Raw genomic sequence first — 24,526 nt, 5'->3', positions numbered from 1 at the left:
ACAACCATGATGACATCACACATCCCTGCTGTAGACCAACCTTCACTTGGAACCACTCACTTTCCTTTCTTCTTACTCGTACGCAAGTCTTACACCCTTGATAAAAAATTTCACTGCTTCTAGCAGCTTACCTCTCACACCATATATTCTTAAGACCTTCCACAAAGCATTTCTATCAACCCTACCATATGCCTTCTCCAGATAATGCCTCATACAAATCCACCTGTTTTCCTAGATATACTCTCAAGCACATTCTTTAAAGCAATCACCGGATCCATGCATCCTCTACCACTTCTGAAACCATACTGATCCTTCCCAATCTGATGCTCTGTACATGCCTTTACATTCTCAATCAATGCCCTCCCATACAACTTACCAAGTATACCCAACAAACTTATATCTCTGTAGTTTGAACACTCACCTTTATCCCCTTTGCCTGTATACAATTGCACTATATATGCATTCTGCCAATCTTAAGGCACTTCACCAATGCCATCCACTCCAGCTGACTTGCCACATTTCATCTTATGCAAAGCTTTCACCACTCCTATCTCTTCACCAAACCACTGTCCATTATTCTTTCACTTTGCATTCCACCCAACCAAAACAACCTACATCTGTCTCTCTATCATCAAACACCTTTGACAGTCCTTCAAAATACCCTATCTCCTCCTCACTTCATCACTACCTTCATCATATTGCTCCCTTCACTGATTTTCCCATTTGTCCTCTTTTCTCTAACACATTATTCACCTCTTTCCAAAATATCTTATCCCCCCTAAAGTTTACTAATACCCACTCAACCTAACTCTCATTTGTCCTCTTTTTCAACCCCTGCACCTCCCTCTTGACCTCCTGCCACTAACTCTTATACATCTCCAAATCATTTGCACTCCTTCCCTGTAAGTACTGCCCAAATGACCCTTTTTCTCTTTCACTGATAACTTTACTTCTTCGGCCTATCACTCATTACCCTTATAAATATGTCAATCTCTCATCTTTTGCATGCCAAATGCATGTCTTGCACTGCCATCACTGCTTCCCTAAATACCTCCCATTTCTCATCTACTCCCCTTTATTCATTTACTCTTACTTATTGCTGTTCTACACTCAATCTCTCCTAGCATTTCTTCACACAAGCTTCTTTTCCAAGCTCACTTACTCTCACCACTCTCTTCACACCGACATTGTTTCCTTTTTTCAAAAATTTCTACAAATCTTCACCCTTGCCTCTGCAAGATAGTCAACAGATATCCCACCAGAGGCCCTCTCAGCACATTTATATCCAAAGTCCTCTCTTTTACACACTTATCAATCAATATGTAATTCAATAATGCCCAGTGACCATCTATCCTACTCATGTGCATATACTTGTGTATATCCCACTTTTTAACCAGGTAATCCCAATCACCAACTTTTTTCAACACACAACTCAACAAGCTCTTTACCATTTCCATTCATAACACTGAATACCATAAGTGCCCCAGTTATACCCTCAACTGCCATATTACTAACCTTTGCATTTAAATTGCCCATCACTAACACCTGGTCTCTTACATCATAACTTATGACACTCTCACTCAGCTGCTCCCCAAAACATTTGCCTCTCATGATCTTTCTTCATGGCCAGGTGCATAAGCACTAATAATCACCCATCTCTCACTATCCACTTTCAGTTTTACCTACATTAATCTAGAATTTTTTTCTTTACATTTTATCTCACACTCACACAACTCCTACTTCAGGAGTAGAGTGCTACACCTTCCTTAGCTTTTGTCCTCTCACCAACCCCTGATTTTACTCCTAAGACATTTCCAAACCAATGCTCCTCTTTACCCTTGAGCTTTGTTTCACTCAGAGCCAGGACATCTAGGTTTATTTACTCAAACATACAACCTATGTCTCCACTCTTCTCAACTTGGTTACAGCCACACACATTTAGACACCCTGGCCTGAGCCATTAAGGAAGATGAACACTCACTGCCCAGCTTCCTTCTTTTAGAAATTGATATACAAAATGGATTGGGGATGGGATTCTAGCCCCCTGCTCCTGCTCTGTTTAGTTGCCTTCCATGATACGCAGGGAATACAGAAGTTTCTTTTTCCGAATTTTGTGTAACCAGACTCTGCCTGCTTACTGTTACACTGTGCCTTTAGAAAGGTTTTAAGTAACACCAAAACTCTTTCATAGAAACTAGTCCAGGAGTAATTATATAAAAATACAACGATATGTATTTCTATTTGCATTAACTCTGAACTTTCCCCTTTCACATACTCTCCCAAACTCAGATATCTGCCTCAGCAGAATACTAATTTTTAATGCTGGCTTTCACTAGAAATCAAACTGTACATCTGTACACAGGCAAACCAGGGAGTTATGCGAGCTTCGAGTTGTTGGAAGCAGGTGGGTCTATGATGTTAGCCTGTTAGTGGTTGTTAATTAGATGTTGGTGAGCTAGAGAGTAAACTAAGGCTGATGCCTCTTCACCACCACAATACTGAGGGTAGGCTTGGTACTGACTCAAATATTCCTATGGAATATCTCCTAAGCTTCCTGGGAGAAACTGCAAAGGAGAGAAAATATTTTCATGCAAAATCTTACTTTCACATGATAAATCTTCATGAAAAATAGCAAAAACATTACTGTGATCTACTATTCAAGTTCATTTAATGATTAATTAAAATAGGAAACCCTTCAGAGGAATACATTTTAGGGAAGAGTAAGATGAACTTTTCACCTCAATCAACTTATGATGGTGACTAGGACTTAAGTTTTGACTGCTTTTTCATGTTTTCTATGTAATTACCTATTTGTACTGTATGGGGAGGGAGTTTTACATTTGTCAGGCCCCATCTCTTAAATAAATGCCCAACATGGTGTATTGCCAATGATTACAAATATTTGTAACAGTTCTATATTTCTTAATAATTCTGATGTCCATTATATTGTGTTGATTTTAAAACTAACTGTTCCTATATGCTGTTTCTGACAAAGTTTCATTACTTTCAAGTGCAAATGCCCTATTCCATAATTATAGATTAAAACTATCTCAATAAATTTACCTATACATGATGGCATGTCAAATACAACATGCAATTTATTCAAAATATCTGAAGACCATGAACACAGTTTCAAATGTCACTCCTAATACCATAAAGTTTGTTACATTTAGTAAATATTTATAATTTGTACAATAAATCCATTACAAATTATCCATTTCATATGCATATATATCTTGCCTATATCATAGTATGACTGCATCTGCTCCTAACATAAACTGATGTTACATCACTCATATCCTTTATACTATACTCAAGGATGACCTAAACATTTCAGTCTTCCTCTTCCCTTGTACATAATAAGTTGTGTTTAAGGAGGTGCTAACATAATGCTTTTAACTCAATAAATAATTATAAGAATTTGCTCATACTATGTTTAATTACATCCTCAGTAGAATCATCAGCCTCATCCACAGTCTAAATACATATTCATAAGAATTTGTGCATACTATGTTTAATTACATTCTCTGTAGAATCATCAGCCTCATCCACAGTCTTTCTCCATCCTAAGTAACAAAGATGTAAAAGAAGCAGTACTTGGACTTCAGTCAACATCATCTTCTCCCTCTTCATCTTTCAGAATTCCCAGCCTCTTAGCCATATTCTTGACATTGCTGATGACTTCCTCTTGCACCAGGTTGAAGCTCATAGCTAGCAAAGCAATGCCAAACAAAAGGTAGATGGAACACAAGGCTATGCTCAACTCTACATTCTCTTTTACTCTCTGGGCAGGAACAAAATCACCAAAGCCTGTAATGATAAAATGATTAATACACTAAAATAATTTGCACGCAATTTAATTCTATCAAATGCCTGACAAGCAATTCTAAATCAGTAAATATTACTGATTTTTTTTATGCAATATGTCGCTTTCATAATGTGATGTATTTCTAAACAAGGATTAGTTTTACTAAGGGCCTCAACATGACAGTCATCATATCTTCATATATCATAGTTAACAATACTACCAAGCAACATCATTTATGCATATTCTCAACTCATGCCCAATGTGTTAAAGTGAGACATGGGCTTCCACATGTATAGAAGTATAAGGTTGGAACATTAGGCAGAAACTATAAGCAGACACATTAGATAAAAGTAGTTGGCAGAAATATTAGGGAGGAGTCTCTGGAAACCCTGTGCCAGAGTTGCCCTCTGCCAGTGGCCTGTAAAGGGTGAAGAACTAAAGGCTAAGAAGCAGCAATGGAGTTCATCAGTTATGGAGACTCTTTTGCCATGGTCATCCCCTAGAAGGAGTTCCTAGAGAGAATGGGCATCAGACATAAAGATAGATAAAAGTGCTTCTTAATTTTTCAATGTATACACTTAGTTGACTCATCTCATAAGATCAACTTCTCTAATCACATTATCTCCATACACAAAAAGCTTCCAATGCATCTGATCCCTAACCATTCCTCTTGCAACTTATTCTGGAATATTTCTATCCCTAAGCAATTCTCTAACTCCATCAATCCATCTCACTTTTGGTTCATCTCTTCCTTGTACAGGTACACCACAGAATTTCCGGTAACTGATGGTTCGGCACCTCCTTTAGTCCCGACAAAATTACGAGAGGGAACTTGAAATTACAACGGCCACCAGACTAGTTTACTGGGAGGCCACAGGTGGCGTTGTGTGTAAGGCGCGCTTATTTACATTCTTTACTCTGCACTTGTTGGTGGTGATACCACAATTCTGTGAGATTCTTATCTTATTTTGCTTAGATTTAACCCTAGCTAAGGCTTCTAAGACATATGAGAGTGTCAGTCGTGGTGTCAAACGGAAACATCGATCCAAGATAAAGTAGAACTGTTGAAAAAATGAGAGCATTAATCAAAGGGCTAGAGCAACAAACCTTTGTTACAAAACAAGAACTAATGAATTTTCATTTGATGCATGAAAAATTACTTAGGGAAAAAATCTAGACACATGAAGCAACTTCGCTTGGATGAAATGTTTAAGAAGACAACAAAGGAGAATGTGTCTCACAGCAGTAAGCCTACCAGTACATCTGTAAATCCTGTGGCTTTAACTTCAAGTACCCCAGAAGTCTCACCTGCAACATCAGAAATCCAAGATGAAATGATCAACCACAAAACACAGTAATTCTGACTGCTCTCAACTTCCAGACCTTAGTGATTAGCTTTACAGTTCCAGTAAGAGTTTAAAATCTGCCACTTTGGGAGCAGCAGTGTGCAGCATTATTTGTGAGTAAAGAAATTAATAAATTTGCACTTAATTTTTGTTTAATCCTTTTAATTAATACCTGTAATCTTGTTTCACCCATGTGCTATTTTACAAGTACCTGTATTTCATTCACTTATTTAATTTACATTTAATATTTGTTTAATTTAAATCTCTAGCAATCCATGGTATACTTTAAACACATGGTAGATGTATAATTAGTGGGTTAGAGGTGTGTTGATGAGTTATTATTACGTGACCATGGTTGGTCCAGCAAAATGGTTAATCCAGCAAGGCTTTGGAACCAAAGTGCCGGAAAATTGATGGGGTACCTGTACCTTTCATGTACTGCTATATTTCTTCTTGACCAACCTGTCATGTACCATATGTTCTACATCACTATACAATTCTATCTATCCTTCTAATGTCAACTATACTACTGTCTTAAAATAATCCATTTCTGCTACTCTAATTTTTACTTGTCTTGACATACATATACTTGGGTTTTACAATGAAACATCAATCCTGAGATATTATTTCTTCATACAAGCTTCTTGCACATTCCATACAAAACTTTTTCCCATTCACCAGAGCTTTTGACTACTTTCAACTTCAGCTTTTCCACTTTTTTTTTACAGTAAACGACATGGCATGAGTAAATCATGTCCCAATCATTACCATCTTGGGTAGAAATAAAATAAGGTAAGACAAAAAGAATGAAGATATAAACTTAAGGTGTTTGTGATTCTCAATCGTACAGGTAGAATTGTTATAGGAAGAGAATTCCATAGCTTCACTATGCCTGGAAAGAAGGGGTATCATTATTCCTTGTATAACTGATCTCCAAAAAGGAGCTATGAGAAACAGGAGGGATACACAAAGACAACTCATGACAGCAGTGGCCAAAATTATACCTGTCAGACAGAGGGGAGTAACATCATAAAGGTTGGATAGAGAGGAGATACCAGGCAAATCAGAGCAACCACAGATATGTAAACAGTACTCCAAGATGGAGCAAATAAAACCCTTAAGGGTATGAAATAATTGCTCACCATAATAATAATCATGGCACCTATATAACACCCCTAGCTTTTGGAAAGTAGACTTTGTGATGTTGATCATGGTGGGTTTCCAGGATTGAATGGAGGACATGGTTAAACACATCTTTATGCTACTGCAGTGTTACACAGCTTGCACTGAGGTGTTTTGAAATAGAACAGAAGGAAACCAGAGACATTTACAGAGGGATATGAGTAGAAGTTGCATTTCAGCACAACTGAACTTAACCAAATAACTGTGTCTCCATTCAGAGATGATGCAAAGGTCCAAAATAAGACAGAAGATATGTTCCATGCATGGAACAGATTGAGCATTATAGAGGGGAGAGGAAGAAAAAAGAACTGAAGTATGAGGATTCGAATCATCAACATAAAAGCCAGTAGATTTAAAGGTGAAGAGAGATTATTCAAGGAGAGAAGAGAGAGTAGATAAAAGGACAAAACTCCAGGGAACCAATGGTGACAGGATAAGATGTCTTTGTCAGCATTATCAATTTTACTCCAAAATAACTAAATTTCTCCTCAACTTTCAGTTCTTCAGTCTGTCCTCCCATCCCTTTAAAAACTTTCTATATTATTATTATACTGAACTGCTGTTCCCGTATCAGCAAGGTAGTGCAAGGAAACAGATGAAGAATGGTTGAGAGAGCAGAAGAGGGTGTTTTGAAATGGTTTGGGCACATGGAGAGAATGAGTGAGGAAAGATTGACCAAGAGGATATATGTGTCAGAGGTGGAGGGAACGAGAAGAAGTGGGAGACCAAATTGGAGGTGGAAAGATGGAGTGAAAAAGACTGAGTGATCGGGGCCTGAGCATGTAGGAGGGTGAAAGGCGGGCAGGGAATAGAGTGAATTGGATTGATGTGGTATACCCTATACCTTGGGATAGGGGAGAAAGAATACTTCCCATGCATTCCTCACGTGTCGTAGAAGGAGACTAAAGGGGACGGTAGCGGGGGGGTCGGAAACCCTCCCCTCCTTGTATTTTAACTTTCTAAAAGGGGACACAGAAGAAGGAGTCATGCGGGAGTGCTCATCCTCCTCGAAGGCTCAGATTGGGGTGTCTAAACGTGTGTGGATGTAACCAAGATGAGAAAAAAGGAGAGATTGGTAGTATGTTTGAGGAAAGGAACCTGGATGTTTTGGCTCTGAGTGAAACGAAGCTCAAGGGTAAAGGGGAAGAGTGGTTTGGGAATGTTTTGGGAGTAAAGTCAGGGGTTAGTGAGAGGACAAGAGCAAGGGAAGGAGTAGCACTACTCCTGAAACAGGAGTTGTGGGAGTATGTGATAGAGTGTAAGAAAGTAAATTCTAGATTGATATGGGTAAAACTGAAAGTTGATGGAGAGAGATGGGTGGTTCTTGGTTCTGGGCATGAGAAGAAAGATCATGGAAGGCAAGTGTTTTGGGAGCAGCTGAGTGAGTGTGTCAGTAGTTTTGATGCATGAGACTGGGTTATAGTGATGGGTGATTTGAATGCAAAGGTGAGTAATGTGGCAGTTGAGGGAATAATTGGTGTACACGGGGTGTTCAGTGTTTTAAATGGAAATGGTGAAGAGCTTGTAGATTTATGTGCTGAAAAAGAACTGGTGATTGGGAATACCTGGTTTAAAAAGGGAGATATACATAAGTATACGTATGTAAGTAGGAGAGATGGCCAAAGAGTGTTATTGGATTATGTGTTAATTGATAGGCGCAAGAAAGAGAGACTTTTGGATGTTAACGTGCTGCGAGGTGCAGCTGGAGGGATGTCTGATCATTATCTTGTGGAGGCGAAAGTGGAGATTTGTAGAGGTTTTCTGAAAACAAGAGAGAAAGTTGGGGTGAAGAGAGTGGTGAGAGTAAGTGAGTTTGGGAAGGAGACTTGTGTGAGGAAGTACCAGGAGAGACTGAGTACAGAATGGAAAAAGGTTAAAACAAAGGACGTAAGGGGAGTGGGGAAGGAATGGGTTGTATTTAGGGAAGCAGTGATGGCTTGTGCAAAAGGTGCTTGTGGCATGAGAAGCATGGGAGGTGGGCAGATTAGAAAGGGTAGTGAGTGGTGGGATGAAGAAGTAAGATTATTAGTGAAAGAGAAGAGGGAGGCATTTGGACGATTTTTGCAGGGAAAAAATGCAAATGAGTGGGAGATGTATAAAAGAAAGAGGCAGGAGGTCAAGAGAAAGGTGCAATAGGTGAAAAAGAGGGCAAATGAGAGTTGGGGTGAGAGAGTATCATTAAATCTTAGGGAGAATAAAAAGATGTTTTGGAAGGAGGTAAATAAAGTGCGTAAGACAAGGGAGCAAATGGGAACTTCAGTGAAGGGGGCTAATGGGGAGGTGATAACAAGTAGTGGTGATGTGAGAAGGAGATGGAGAGAGTATTTTGAAGGTTTGTTGAATGTGTTTGATGATAGAGTGGCATATATAGGGTGTTTCGCTTGAGGTGGTGTGCAAAGTGAGAGGGTTTGGGAAAATAATTTGGTAAACAGAGAAGAGGTAGTAAAAGCTTTGCGGAAGATGAAAGCCAGCAAGGCAGCAGGTTTGGATGGTATTGCAGTGGAATTTATTAAAAAAGGGGGTGACTGTATTGTTGATTGGTTGGTAAGGTTATTGTATGATTCATGGTGAAGGTGCCTGAGGATTGGTGGAATGCTTGCATAGTGCCATTGTGCAAAGGCAAAGGGGATAAGAGTGAGTGCTCAAATTACAGAGGTATAAGTTTGTTGAGTATTCCTGGTAAATTATATGGGAGGGTATTGATTGAGAGGGTGAAGGCATGTACAGAGCATCAGATTGGGGAAGAGCAGTGTGCTTTCAGAAGTGGTAGAGGATGTGTGGATCAGGTGTTTGCTTTGAAGAATGTATGTGAGAAATACTTAGAAACACAAATGGATTTGTATGTAGCATCTATGGATCTGGAGAAGACATATGATGGAGTTGATGGAGATGCTCTGTGGAAGGTATTGAGAATACATGGTGTGGGAGGCAAGTTGTTAGAAGCAGTGAAAAGTTTTTATCGAGGATGTAAGGCATGTGTACGTATAGGAAGAGAGGAAAGTGATTGGTTTGCGGCAGGGGTGTGTGATGTCTCCATGCTTGTTTAATTTGTTTATGGATGGGGTTGTTAGAGAGGTGAATGCAAGAGTTTTGGAAAGAGGGGCAAGTATGAAGTCTGTTGTGGATGAGAGAGCTTGGGAAGTGAGTCAGCTGTTGTTTGCTGATGATACAGCGCTGGTGGCTGATTCATGTGAGAAACTGCAGAAGCTGGTGATTGAGTTTGGTAAAGTGTGTGAAAGAAGAAAGTTAAGAGTAAATGTGAATAAGAGCAAGGTTATTAGGTTCGGTAGGGTTGAGGGACAAGTAAATTGGGAGGTAAGTTTGAATGGAGAAAAACTGGAGAAAGTGAAGTCTTTTATATAGCTGGGAGTGGATTTGGCAGCGGATGGAACCATGGAAGTGGAAGTGAGTCACTGGGTGGGGGAGGGGGCGAAGGTTCTGGGAGCATTGAAGAATGTGTGGAAAGCAAGAATGTTATCTCGAAGAGCAAAAATGGGTATGGTTGAAGGAATGGTGGTTCCAATAATGTTATATGGTTTTGAGGCATGGGCTATAGATAGGGTTGTGCAGAGGAGGGTGGATGTGTTGGAAATGAGATGTTTTGAGGACTATATGTGGTGTGAGGTGGTTCAATCAAGTAAAAATAATGGAAGGGTAAGAGAGATGTTTGGTAATAAAAAGAGTGTGGTGGAGAGAGCAGAAGAGGGTGTATTGAAATGGCTTGGTCACATGGAGAGAATGAGTGAAGAAAGATTGACAAAGAGGATATATGTGTCACAGGTGGAGGGAATGAGGAGAAGTGGGAGACCAAATTGGAGGTGGAAGAATGGAAAGAAAAAGATTTTGAGCGATCGGGGCCTGAACATACAGGAGGGTGAAAGGCGTGCAAGGAATCGAGTGAATTGGAACAATGTGGTATACTGGGGTTGACGTGCTGTCAATGGATTGAGCCAGGGCATGTAAAGCATCTGGGGTAAACCATGGAAAGTTTTGGGGGTCCTGGATGTGGAAAGCAAGCTGTGGTTTTGGTGCATTATACATGACAGCAAGAGACTGAGTGTGAGCGAATGTGGCCTTTGTTGTCTTTTCCTAGTACTACCTCGCACGCATGCGGGTTTGTGTGTGTGTGTGTGTGTGTGTGTGTGTGTGTGTGTATGCCATTTCATGTGCGGCAGGAATGGATGAGGGCAGCATGTATGAATATGTACATGTGTATATATGTATGTCTGTATATGTACATGTATGTATACACTGAAATGTATAGGTATGTATATGTGTGTGTGTGGACGTTTATGTATATACATGTGTATGTGGGTGGGTTGGGCCATTCTTTCATCTGTTTCCTTGAACTATCTCGCTAACGCGGGAGACAGCGATAAAGTATAATAAATAGATAAGATATATATATAAATATAACGCAGTTGAGTAACCTTTCTTCTTTCAATCTATAGGGCATTGCAAAATCTATACTTTCAATCTGTTTCCCTTCAAACACTATTACTTTATTTATACCTACACTTACTTTCAATTGTCTATGCTTACACACATCACAAAACACACTTACAACCCTCTGTAACTCCTCTTCACTCTCAGCAGGCAACACAGTATCATCTGCAAACAGGCTCGTCACTAGCCACCATACTTTATCACCACACTCCATCTCTGCACCCACTTCCCTAGTTCTGCTTTCCTCCTCTTTTATCATTTCATCCATATATATGTCAAAAAGCCAAGATGACATCACACAGCCCTGCTTCACACTAATACGAAACCAAACTTTCACTTGTCTCTCCATCCACTCTTACATGTGTATTTGCTACATTATAGAGGACTTTCACACCATCCAACAGCTGCCCCTTACTCCAAATATCCTTAACGCATCCCATAAAGCATTCCACTCAACTTTGTCATTCACTTTCTACAGATCCATAACAGCTGCATACAGCTTATTGCCTTTTGCTCGATACTTTTTCAGTCATTTTCACCTCAAAAATCTGATCCAATCATTTCCTACCTTTCGTAAAACCCCCTTACTCCTCATGTATTCTTCATTCACTCACCTCCAACACTGTACCAATCAACAGACTTATTCCCCTATGATTGCAACATATATCCTAAGTGTCTTTCCTTTTGAATAACAGAACAATTATAGCTTTCACATAATCCTCAGGCAGAAGCTTTGTTTCCATGCTAAAGTATACATCTAATGTATCCACTCTGTTGCATTTTCTCCTCCAGCATCAGCATTTCAACCACAATCCTATCCACTCCAGGAGCCTTTTCTACCTTCAGCCTCATTATCACCCATTTTACCTCCCTTCCCCTTATAGGCCCTTGCATTTGTATTCTTTTCTTCCATCCTCCATACCCATGCATGTAACAACTGCTCTTTTTTTTTTTTTTACACTGGATGCTTCAGCCATGGACAAAAGTTCACATCAAGGCCAGGCTATAACTGAAATATAGAGAGGGTTATGAGAGAAAAAGAAGGAAGCTGTCTCAACGTCTCTCACATTCATCAGTTCTTCAAAATACTCTTTCTATCTTCCTCCTTTTCATTCAGCAACTCCCTTCCCTTACTTCTTACATTGACATTTCCACTCTTATATCCACCTCTTTCCCTTTTCACCTCCTTCCAGCAGAATTTCTTAATTTTCTTAAACTTTTCACACAACTTTATTTCAAAATTTCCATCTACTCTTTCTATGCTTTCTTCTATCAGCTTCTTAATATTTGGTTTACACATATTACATTCTCTCCTCCTCCTTTGCTGAAGTTCCACTGGTAAACTCCTTTTCAGCAATCTACCGAATTTTTTTTCTACTCTTCCCCTGCAACTTTAATCTTGTCCGTCTACCATGCATTGCCCTTTTCATTTCTATACCTCACGACCTTGTTTCCAATAAAACCTTTAACAGTCTTACTCTAAACACTTTAAACACCTCATTCACATGACCACATCCCTACATTTACTGTGCTTCTATCTAAAGTTTCAGTTATCCTCCTTTCTTACTCCTCCTTGCATTCTTTCTGATTCATCACCTCATCTGCCAACACTTTTACCTCTCTATTCTTCCCCTTCTCCCTGATCCTCTCCCCCACAAAAACTGTGAAATGGTAAGGGTTTTTGAAGAATCCTTTCATGACTCTAGCATCTAGCTCAGTCTTTCTCAACCTTTTATCTACTGCCACATTGTCAATCAAACCCTTTTGCTCTTCTCTTCCATAATTTCTCATCCATGTACACCTGTGGATCATCTTGTGCTAAAAAAAGGCGTTTGCAGGAAATAAACCCTTCTCAGCATAGACATCCACAAGACAACTTCCATTCTCATTTACTCCAGGTACTCCCCATTTTTCCACTATCTCATCAAACTCATCACATCCCACCTTTGCATTCACACCACCCATTAACCAACCACCTTTCTCTTCCTCAAAACCATTTCTAGAATCACATAAAACTCTTAAGAATTGCTTCATTTCATTGTTACCTTGCACAGTCTTCATATTCAGAGGTGCATACATGCATATCGATACATACTTCACAATTCCAATCTTCCCTTTCACCCAAAGTATTCTTGATCCATTCCATCCATGCTGTGTTACACCCTCCCATACTCTTGGTGATAACACAATTGCAAATCCTTTTTTTCCCCCCTGTTCCCAGATAATTTTCATTCATTCCCATCTGTATCACTCCTCCTTTGATGCCCTGCAGTAACTTGAATTCATCATTTCAATTTTCACTCCATGCTCACTGCCCAAGGATATGGGTTTCCCCACTCCCAAGTACATCCAAATTATAACTTAAATTTTTCCATAAGCTTCCTCCTTTTACTCTCACCAGTCATCCCATTTACATTCAGCACCATCACCTTCAACTACTTGTCCCTTTTACTCCCTGGCAAAACTAGTAGACTTCAGTGTTGTTTCTTAGCCTTCTGTGCCTCACCCTTGACAGACCACTGGCATTGGGCAACTCTAGTGCAATGTTTCCCAGAGGCATTGGGGCTCTTAAATTGACAGTAAAATTAAAACTTCAGCTATTATAATCTAACAAATATGATGCATTAAGTTCTGACAAACAATGATGTCAGCAATATTCAATTTTTTCTGTACTGTTTATGCAGAAAACACAGTTATGCACACATTCCATCACTAAACATATGTCACTCTGCTGACCTATTGTTGTTAAAGTGATGAAGCAGAAGTATACAGAGTCAAGGAAGCCCCATTTTTCCCATTCAGCAAAAAGGAATGCTCCACTAAAGATGTAGGCCACCACTAACATCACTCCCAGCCAGATAGGTACAGGTCTATCTCCAATAATGTCATCCTCCTCCTCATCATCGTCGTATTCATCATCATAATCATCGTAGTAGTAGTCATCATCTAGATGAGAGAGACGACTTCTAGTATCAGGTGGTGGTAAGTGGCGGGAGTATCTCTCAGAGGTGCGAGGAGATCTAGGCATCGGAGGGGAGTCAGAGTATCCTGTGAGTACAAAGCACAAATATGTAAAAGAAGTATATCAAGCATCTCTACAGTACATTTACATACTGCCAAATGATCAAATGATTTTAAGCTGTCAAGGGCCTTTGTAAAAGATTCAAGAAATTCCCTAAGAAAAGAGGACCAAAGATGGGTCACATATTAAAGATCACCATGAAAAAGGGAATGATATTCTATATGTTTAAGAATGTTAGAGATAGAGAGTACTGAAGATTGGAGATAACAGAAGTTATAGCAATGGGAAAATAGAAATGCCAGAATGGTCTCTTGTAGGGATGAGCTGAACAAATGCACATCTCCAAAAAGATGGGAAAGCAAAGATTGTGGCTAGAAGGTACACTCATTTAAAAAACATGAAATATATCACTTAGCCCTTACTCCTTGCTTCTCTGTTGCTGACATAGAACCCAAAAGACCTAAAGCAAGAAAAATAAAGGGGAGGATAAAGGTTCAGCTGGAGGTAGCAAAATCAGGGGAAAATAAACTTTCTTGCAAGACATTAGAAATATGCTGACAGAATCAGGACCTCAGCTTATCTGAAAATATGATTTATGACTGAATGAAACATGGTTAAATAAATTCATCTTCATGTACTATAAAGACAGAAAAATGAAAAAAAAATGATTTTCATATGACAGTTCCCAGATTAGTTTATTCTCATATTTTCAGTTACACTGGCTGAATCTGACAATCATTTATGATTTACTAGATCAAAATGGAAAAATAAAGGAACAAATGTTTTCATGTTCTAAACTTACTGGTTGTTATCTTATCATACAAAATGTATAAAAAATAAAAGAAACCCTGAAGTACACTAATAATGGGAATGTGGTAATGTAACAGGTGGTAGCAAGTTTCATTTAAAATGATATTTGCATATGCATCAATGCTCTTTCTCCACAGCTTCATTGCCAGCTAATTAAACAAGGCTTTTTCAGTTAATCAAAATATTGAATCTGTCAACATTACTGAGCTTTGTCAGTTAGCTGGCCTTGTCAGTTAATCAAAATATTCATTTTTGTCAGTTAATCGTAATACTGATTTTTCTTTTTACGTACTTTTGTACTTATTTGTCATTTCCTGCAATAGCAAGGTATTGCCACATACAGACAAAGAAAAGACTTTCTCTCACATCCATTTTCTAGCAATCCCTCTGTGGCTACTACACTTTCCATCACCATCACAATGCCCTCCTGCCCTGGTGACCTCATCCACTCTCTCTGGCTACCACATCCTCCCTCCCTAGTCACCACACCCTCTCACCATCACCACCACTCCCTCCCTAGCCATCACACCCTGAAAGGAAGATGGCATTGTTCAGTGGTATGACCACTCATCCCAACATTTTCCCTTTCCATACCTCACATATTGCCAGCATCCCACTCTATAATAAAACATTTTCCCCAGAATATTTTACCCTAGCAGCAAGCAATTTCTATCTTGCCAAGGAGATAGATGAATAATTGGCAGAGTGTAGAGGGGTTAGTTACTGTGTGTCTAGCAACTTTCATGCAGTGTCTACAGCCATGGAATGGACAGACAGGAGAGCCCTTTTTTATAATAAAGATACTGTGACTACACTGTCAAGTAATTGCTAGTGTGGTCTGTACTGGTACTTCCCTTGCTTGCATATAACCTTTTCAGGGTAATTCCAGGGGTGTACTCAGATTTTAAAAATCTATGCACATGAGACTGATCAGCGGTATCAAAAAACAATTATTTGGTTCAACAGGTGTTTTCTATAAATATTCTTCCTGCATCAGCAGTCCCTTTTATCTTACTGGAGTTCCTTCAGTGCTCAGGAAGCCAGCCACATCCACTGGGTAAGACTACAGGTCATAAACTATGGTGATGTTGTTTGTGCATCTATAAGGGGAGAGTGTGGGGTAACTGAGGAGCATTAAAGTGGTCCCTGAAACCATCTTACACTCTCCATGTTAGGGTTGCTGTTTATATCTGTGACATCAAAATGGGATTACTGGACTAGTCCTGCCATCTTCTCCTTACAAGCACCATACACCTACTCAAACTTCGTTTTTTCTTTACATAAGCACTCTTGCCAACTCCTGTCTACTCAAATGTTTTTAAGCATAATCATGATAGAGTCCAACAAATCCATGGCCCCAAGCCCCTGGCATCATGGGGTGCTAAGAATCTGGGTTCCCATCTGACTCTACTGCCAATGAGAGGGAAAACTTAGAAGTAGTACTGGCCCCTCCCATGACCTTTCCATATTTGCTAGACCTTCCTCTTTTTCTGTTCACTTTACCAACATCTGAGGTGACTCTAGTAACCTCTCCCCTGTTGAACACCATTTGTCTAGTACCTCTCTTACTATTTTACTCCTCTCTGAGACACAGTCATCTAATGATGTTCCCACTAGTCCCTTCATATTCATCAATAATCTCCACTTATGATTCTGGTTCACAGCTGGTGTTTGTGCTTATTCCAACATCAACACACCTGTTGCAAGCCTGAAGGACCATGAGTCCTCAAACTTAGATGTTAAGTGTCTCCCAACACTTTTCCTCTGTTTTGCCTATTGCTCTCATAATTCTACAAATTTTATATCTTTCTCTGATTATCTAAACTCCTGTCATGAGACCATGGCATCCTCTCACCCACAAGCCAAGACCTTCTATTTTCGGGATTTCAACATTCACCACAGGAAATGGTTGAATTCCACCCATAAGGATGGTGGAGGGATGGAAGTCCTCACTTTCTCCATTCTCATTGATTTAGAGCAAATCATCTCCTGCTCTCCTGAAATTTTGGATTTGTTTTTCACCTCTAGTCCATCCCACTGTAAGTTTACAATCTTGCTAGGGCCCTAATTGGTTCATCTGATCACACTCCATAAAAGTATCTATTTTCCTGGCACCTCTTCCTCCATAAGCACCTTCTAAGCATACATACTGGAACCTCAACAAAGCTGACTGGAATAACATACATAAATTCTTTTCTGACTTTCTTTGGGTAAATTATGGTTTCTCATGTGGTAATGCTTCTGTCTCTGCCAAACACAGAGCAGAGGTTATTCTTGCATGAATGGGAGTATTTATTCCCTCTTCCTCTAAGACAATTTCTTCTTCCAATCTATGGTTCAACCAATTCTGATCTGAGGCTATTCAGGCAAGGGATCAAGTGTATCGGGTTTAGAAAAACTCTCTTTCCTCTGACTCCCATTCAGCTACTGCCTATAGTCAAAGTAATTATGTTATCTGTGAGGCATAATGTTCCTTTATTCAAAGGAAGTGCAATAATCTCTCCTTGTCATCCACTGATAGGTCTTTGTAATCTTTAGCTAAGGCATCTCTCACAACTTCTGTTGCTTTACCATTTCTTCACTTTTCCATTCTAGCAATACTATAGCTGTCTCTCCCGTAGACATAGCAACTCCCTTTGGTTCCCATTTCTCCTCTAACTCCACCTTGGATAACTCTTAACATTCCTTCACCTCCTGATGCTCCTCTAGCCAATCTTATACCCTTTCCCATAATCTCTTTTTGGACTGTCCCAAAAGCCTTCTCTCTCTGGCCACAAGCAAGGCTTATGGTATTGATGGCAGCCATCCTTGTGTACTGAAAGAGTGTGCCTCCGAACTTGCGCTTGTGTTGCTCATCTGTTTCATCTCTGTTTAATGAACAAAACTCTTTCCTCGTCTTGGAAGCTTATGTTGATACATTCCATTCCTAAGGGTGACCGTTCTGACCTCTCTATCTATCATCCTACTGCTTTGACATCTCCCATTTCCAAAGTCTTTGAATCCCTCCTCAACTCCAATATTTTTAGACACCTTGAATCTTAAGTCTTCTCTTTGATCATCAGTATGGCTTTCGTAAGGCAAGATTGCCTGGTGATATTCTTTCCTATCTTACTAATGTCTGGTCATTATCCATGAAAGTTTTTGGGGAGTCTTATGTTGTTGCCCTTGACATATCCAAAGCTTTTGACATGGCGTGGCAACAATGTCTCCTCTCTTTTGGCTTCTCCCCCTCACTTTACCCCTTCATATCTAGTTTCCTCTCTGGCTTATCTATCTCTGTGGTTGTTGATGGATCAGCTCCCCCTCCCCTTACTCCATCAAGTGGTCTTCTTGAGGGTTCTTCCTGTCCTCTACACTTTTTCTCCTTTTTATCAACGATTTCCACTCTTCCACAAGCAACCAAATGTACACGTACACTGATGAATCAACACTATATTCATCTACATCCTTCAATTCTGCTCCTTTTCTCACCCAATCTGCATTTTGTCTTGACACAGCCTCCACAGTTTACTCAGGCTTGGACATGATGTCTCAGTGAGGTAGAAGAAATCTGGTTAAATCTAATGCTTCCAAGACCCAGTTTCTACATATCTCTCTCAAAAACTCCTCACAACTCGCTTCTTCTTGATGGTTCTGTAATTCCACCTCTTGACTCTTTGAACATACTTGGTATTACTTTAACATCCACTCTTTCTTAGAAACCTCACATTGCAGAAATAGCTAAGTCTGCCTCTAAGAAACTGGGCATCCTGTTTAGATGTCAAAACTTCTTTTCTTCTGGATAATTGCTCCATTTATACAAAGGATTTGATTCGTCCCAGTATGGAGTGCTGTTCTCACACCTGGGGCGGTTCTCACTCTGTATCCTTACTTGACACAGTTGAGTCGAAAGAGGTCCGACTTATAAATTCTCTTAAGCCTAACTTCAAAACCTGACCTTCTTGCCCTACACCACAATGTTGGTTACTTTCCCTCTTCTATAGGTATTACTTTGAGTTTGCTCTTGAGAGCTGGTTGCTTGTGTGCCCATACCACTAGCAAGCTGCTGTGTCCCATGATAACTGTGGGGCCATTGGCTGCTGGCAACTCATTGGTGGGCCGTTTTGATAACTGCACCTTTCCCCATGCCTTAATGCTTTGGAAATCTCTACATTCTCATGTCTTTCCCACTAATCATAACCTGGCACATTTCAAAACACAGGTTTTTCACTTTCTCCAAAATTCATAAATACTTTCCCATGTCTTCTCCTTTTCCCTTTCATAACCCTCTCTATATTTCAATTAAGGCCCAACTTTGATGTGGACTCTTGTTCATGACTGGAACATCAAAAAAATTAAAAAAGGTGTTTAGTGTCTTCACTGTGGTATATGCACTGTGGGGCAAGAAGGGTCTTAGGATATGTTGAACTGGTGCTTACAGCATTGTAAGGATGGGTGATATCCCAAGTATAGATTGGAGAGTGTGACTTCCATGTCTGGGGAAAGTGGTTTCATACAAGTGTATGTCCGGCGGGTGGTGTTTAAGATTTTGCTAGGAGGTGATTGTCTAGTGCTTGTTGGGTTATTCGGTATGTATGTGTTCTGTCAGTGTTATGTTTGTTGGGGTGGGGGAATCTGTGAATAAAGGCAATTCATTTCTTCTTGGGGGTTGGTGCTTGGTTGAATGGCTTGGATTGTAAAGATTTAGTGCTGTTTTGAAAAACTGAGTGCCAAGCATGCTGAGGTAGAATTGTACAGGGAGGATCTTTGTTTCATGTAAATGTAAATATGCAATTCAATTCACAGAAGCATATATTGTTAAAGGTGAGGGCAAGATAAGTGTGTTATGCACATCAAACTCCTTGATGACAGTGTTACCATCTACAACATTATCTTAATAAATCAGAAGAGCAAGGATTCTTAGTCAGTGATCAGTTATCATGCTCTGTAACTCTTTAGGCAGCAAGAGTTGAATGAGTGAGTTCTTAGGAGTGCCAGCAGACACTGGTATAGATAGGAAGAGTGTGTGTGATGATGAAATCATTCAGGTACAGTCAAATGATGGTAACAACTGCATTGGGGAGGGTAGAGGGGACCTTGGCAATTGATATATCAATCTAGATTACTAGTTATGTCAGATAATGCTGTTGATGATGAAAGAAGTAGCTATTCTTCTTTTTCAAGACTACACCACATCTTATCCAGTCAATTTGTCATTGAAGTCTGGGTGGATGTACCAAGCATATAGAGGTAGAGTTCTGCAAAACCTGTTGTCAAGATGAGTGCTGAGATAACTGACAAAAGGCAAGCAGAAACTGAGCCACAAGTAGTCCCTAACGTTTGGCATAGATGAGTTTGAGGAAAGAGTCTGTCATCATGCAGATTGGGCAGCACTAAGAGATGCATCTACACAGTTGATGGTCCATACGCAGTCATAGAAGAAATCATCCCCTCATTTCTAATGAAGGAAACTAACAAGTGTTGTAATGCACAGTCGAAGTCACATCTTCAATATGAAGCATGTTACACAACTGAATCAAGAACTTCAGAAGATGGCTGCTAATGTGGAGGCAGATGATGAAGTCAAATGTGAGTATAGTGTGATGAAATTATGAAGTGGTTGCTGGATTTTTCCTTGCTAGAGTGTTGTAAGATGTCTATGATGGCAGAAGAGCATGTTATGACTTGGCTGACACTCTCACTTTTTAGGTCCATTTTCCTTGGAATTTCTTTCAGCAATGAGGCATCTGTAGGGGCAGCACTGATGATGTGGATGTAGATCTGCAAACACTGTGGTAAGGCAGTGATGAAGTATAACAGCTGGTCGACTTGTTGTACATACTTCCAACAGGTATAACTTTGAAACTGTAGGACATGGCTAGGGTCAAGTTGTGGCTGCGATCGTGGATGTAGCTGGCTGAAGGAAGCTTACCAACGACTGGTGAGATTTTTCTCACAAAGATAAGTGCATACAGTTATTGCTGGAATGATTATGGTTTTCAAGATACTTCTGAGGATATTACCAGACTCCACCTGTTTGTGGTTACATCACCAGTGAAATGTCACCTTCAGCATGGATGCATCATCATAATAAAATCTCAAAGAAGAACTTCTAACTCCTAGGTAGCTCAAATTTTCCATTCTATTTTCAATAGGACAGCCTTAAAGCAGGAGCCTCTGGAGAAGGGGTCCTTGGGGTTTTACAATATTGATAAATAAAGATATTTTTGAGTAAGTCACTGACATTATGATCACAAAAAATACTAGACACACATTTGGTTAATGTACATGCCTAGCTATGCTGGTGATTGCATACAGAGCTTAATTTCCCAATGATGGTCATCATATCATGAAAAAGATATTATAATAATCTAGTGAAAATTTCTTAATGTACAGGATGGCTCAAAAAGATGTTACTAGTCTAATGGGGGAGTTTCAGAAAGATGATCAACAGTTTATACAAACAATGTATTTCATTTCACCAGTGAACTTGTACAATTACATGTATTCTACTAATTGAAAGGAAAATATGCCTTTGTATCTTAAAAACTGAAAGAAAAATGACACTATGACTTTTGCAAATATCAAGAAAAATGAAACCCTGACTTTCAAAATTCAAGAAAAATAAAAATGCAGTTTACACATTCTGAAATTTATCAAAAATTACTTCCACTGTTTCACTGCATATTTCTCTTGAGGCGATATTAATCACTGCTGTATTCTTTTCACAAAGATCATGTGTTTTTAGTTCTGTTGATTCAACCCACTCTCTTGTCATGCCCTAAAGCAAGAATTCACTGGGTCTGAGAAATAGGGATCATTTAGAAAGAATTATAGTCTTACGATAACCGAAGATGTGATACCACAAAAACCATTCAGTTTTGGAGAATAACATTAATACTCATGAACTTCATGTGGACTATCTGCACCACAGCATCTGTCAAGCAACAGCTTCACACTTATTGATCAACGAATACTTTGAAAAACGTTCGGGAGAAGAGAATGGTGGAAGTAAGTGAGCTTGGAAAGGAGACTTGTATGAGGAAGTACCAGGAGAGATTGAGTGTATAATGGCAAAAGGTTAGAGCAAATGATGTGAAGGGAGTGGATGAGGACTGGGATGTATTTAGGGAAGCAAACGCAAATGCGGGAGACAGCGACAAAGTATAAAAAAAAAAAAAAAAAAAAAAGTGATGGCATATGCAAAAGATGCATATGGCATGAGAAAAGTGGAAGGTGGATTTAAAAAGGAAGGTGAGAGATAAAGGAGTAAAGTTGTTATTGAAAGAGAAATTTGGATGATAATTACAAGAAAAGAGTGCATATGACTGGAAGATGTACAAAAGAGAGCAGCAGGATGTCAAGAGGAAGGTGCAAGGGTTGAAAAAAGAGGGCAAATGAGAGAGAGTATCTTTAAACTTTAGAGAGAATTAAGAGATGTTTTGGAAGGTGGTAAATAGCATGCATAAGACAAGGGAACAAATGGAAACATCGGTGAAGGAAGGCAAGGTGGGATATGATAACAGGAAGTGATGAAGTGAGAAGATGGAGTGAGTATTTTGAAGGTTTTTTGAATGTGTTTGATGATAAAGTGGCAGATGTAGGGTGAGTTGGTTGGGGTGGTGTGAGAAGTGATAGGGTCAGGGAGAATGATTTGGTTAAGAGAGAAGAGGAAGTGAAATCTGGCAAGGTAGCGGGGTTGGATGGTATTGCAGTTGGTAAGGATATTCACTGTATGTATGGATCATGTTGAGGTACCTGAGGATTGGCAGAATGCATGCATAGTGTCACTGTACAAAGGCAAAGGGGATAAAGGTGAGTGTTTGAACTACAGAGGCATATGTTTGTTCAGTATTCCAAAGAAACTGTACGGGAGAGTATTGATTGAGAGGGTGAAGGCATTTACAGGGCATCAGACTGGGAAGGAACAGTGTGGTTTCAAAAGTGGTAGAGGATGTGTGGATCAGGTGCTCGCTTTGAAGAATGTATGTGAGAAATACTCAGAATAAGTACTGAATGTAGCATTTATGGATCTGAAGAAGGCATATGATAGGGTTAATAGAAATGCTTTGTGGAAGGTCTTAAGAGTGGGAGGTAAGCTGCTAGAAGCAGTTAAAAGTTTCTACCATGGATGTAAGGCATGTGTACGAGTAGGAAGAGAGTAGAGTGACTGGTTCCAAATGAAGGTCAGTTTGCAGCAGGGGGGTGTCATCCATGGTTGTTTAATCTGTTTACAGATGGGGTGGTTCGGGAGGTAAATACACAAGTTTTGGAGAGGGGGGTGGGGGGGGGGGACAAGTATGTGGTCTGTCAGGGATGAGAGGGCTTGGGAAGTGAGTCAGTTGTAGTTCAGCCATGATACAGCACTGGTGGTTGATTCAAGTGAGAAGCTGCAGAAGTTGGTGACTGAGTTTGGAAAAGTGTGTGAGAGTAAATGTGAATAAGAGCAAGGTTATTTGGTTCAGGAGGGTTGAGGGACAGGTTAATTGGGATGTATGTTTGAATGGAGAAAAATTGGAGGAAGTGAGACATTCTACATATATGGGAGTGGACTTGGCAGCAAATGGAAACATGTTAGTAGAAGTGAGTCACAGGGTAGGGGAGGGGGCGAAGGTTTTGGGAGCAATGAAGAATGTGTGGAGAGCAAAAATGGGTATGTTTGAAGAAATAGTATCTCCAACTATATCATATGGTTGTGAGACATGGGCTATAGATAAGGTACGGAGGAGGGTGGATGCGTTAGAAATGAAATGTTTGAGGACAATATGTGGTGTGAGGTGGTTTGATCAAGTAAGTAATGAAAGGATAAGATAGATGTGTGGAAATGAAAAGAGTATAGTTGAAAGAGCAGAAGAGGGTGTGTTGAAATTGTTTGGACATATGTAGCAAACGAATGAGGAAAGATTGACAAAGGGGACATATGTGTCAGAGGTGGAGGGAACAAGGAGAAACAGGAAACCAAATTGGAAGTGGAAGGGTGGAGTGAAAAAGATTTTGAGTGATCGGGGCCTGAAAAACAAACAGGAAGGTGAGAAGCGTGCAAGGAATAGAGTGAATTGGAACAATGTGTCGACGTGCTATCAATGGACTGAACCAGGGCATGTGAAGCATCTGGGGTAAACCATGGAAAGGTCTATGGGACCGGGATGTGGATAGGCAGCTGTGGTTTCAGTGCATTACACATGACAGTTCGAGACTAAATGTGAACGAATGTGGTATTTTTCGTCTGTTTTCCTAACTTTCTGAAGCAGGGGGTAGCCATGCCATTCTCCTGTGGGGTAGGGTAGCGAAAGGAATGGATGAAGGCAAGCACGTATGAATAAATACTAGTGTATATATGTCTGTGTATGAATATGTGTATATCTTGATATGTATATGTATATGCATGTATATATGCATGCATGAGCATTTATGTGTATATATGTGTATATGGGTGGATGGGCCATTCCTCGTCTGTTTCCTAGCACTACCTCACTTACATGGGAAATGGCGATCAAGTATAATAAACAGGTAAATATATATATATAAATATTCTATTTTTGTTATCATCCTTGATCAGTGTTTTCCACATCAGTAAGGTGGCACCAGGAAACAGAGAAACCACTAAACAGACAAAGAACAACTCTTCCACTCATACACATACACACACACACACACACACACACATATATATATATATATATATATATATATATATATATATATATATATATATATATATATATATATATATATTATTTTTTTTTATTATACTTTGTCGCTGTCTCCCGCGTTTGCGAGGTAGCGCAAGGAAACAGACGAAAGAAATGGCCCAACCCCCCCCATACACATGTATATACATACGTCCACACACGCAAATATACATACCTACACAGCTTTCCATGGTTTACCCCAGACGCTTCACATGCCTTGATTCAATCCACTGACAGCACG

The 24,526-nt window shown here is 39.7% G+C and overlaps 1 protein-coding gene across 8 annotated transcripts in view; it reads right to left on the bottom strand.

Moving 5' to 3' along the window:
- Positions 1 to 1,622: 1,622 nt before the first annotated feature.
- galene (potassium two pore domain channel subfamily K member galene) overlaps positions 1,623 to 24,526 on the bottom strand; it is a 477,630-nt gene continuing 454,726 nt past the window's right edge. For all 8 annotated transcript variants that reach the window (XM_071665737.1, XM_071665736.1, XM_071665738.1 and 5 more), the window contains 2 exons: positions 13,519 to 13,830; positions 1,623 to 3,810 (listed from right to left, as the gene is read on the bottom strand). In XM_071665737.1, coding sequence (XP_071521838.1) covers positions 3,605 to 3,810; positions 13,519 to 13,830 — 518 coding nt within the window. In that variant the 3' untranslated portion in view covers positions 1,623 to 3,604. The remainder of the gene's footprint in view (positions 3,811 to 13,518; positions 13,831 to 24,526) is intronic.

This window comes from Panulirus ornatus, chromosome 10 (genome assembly GCF_036320965.1).
Source record: "Panulirus ornatus isolate Po-2019 chromosome 10, ASM3632096v1, whole genome shotgun sequence".
Taxonomy (NCBI): domain Eukaryota; kingdom Metazoa; phylum Arthropoda; class Malacostraca; order Decapoda; family Palinuridae; genus Panulirus; species Panulirus ornatus.
The sequence above is the reverse complement of the archived record's forward strand: the minus strand, read 5'-3'. Positions and strand labels throughout refer to the sequence as shown.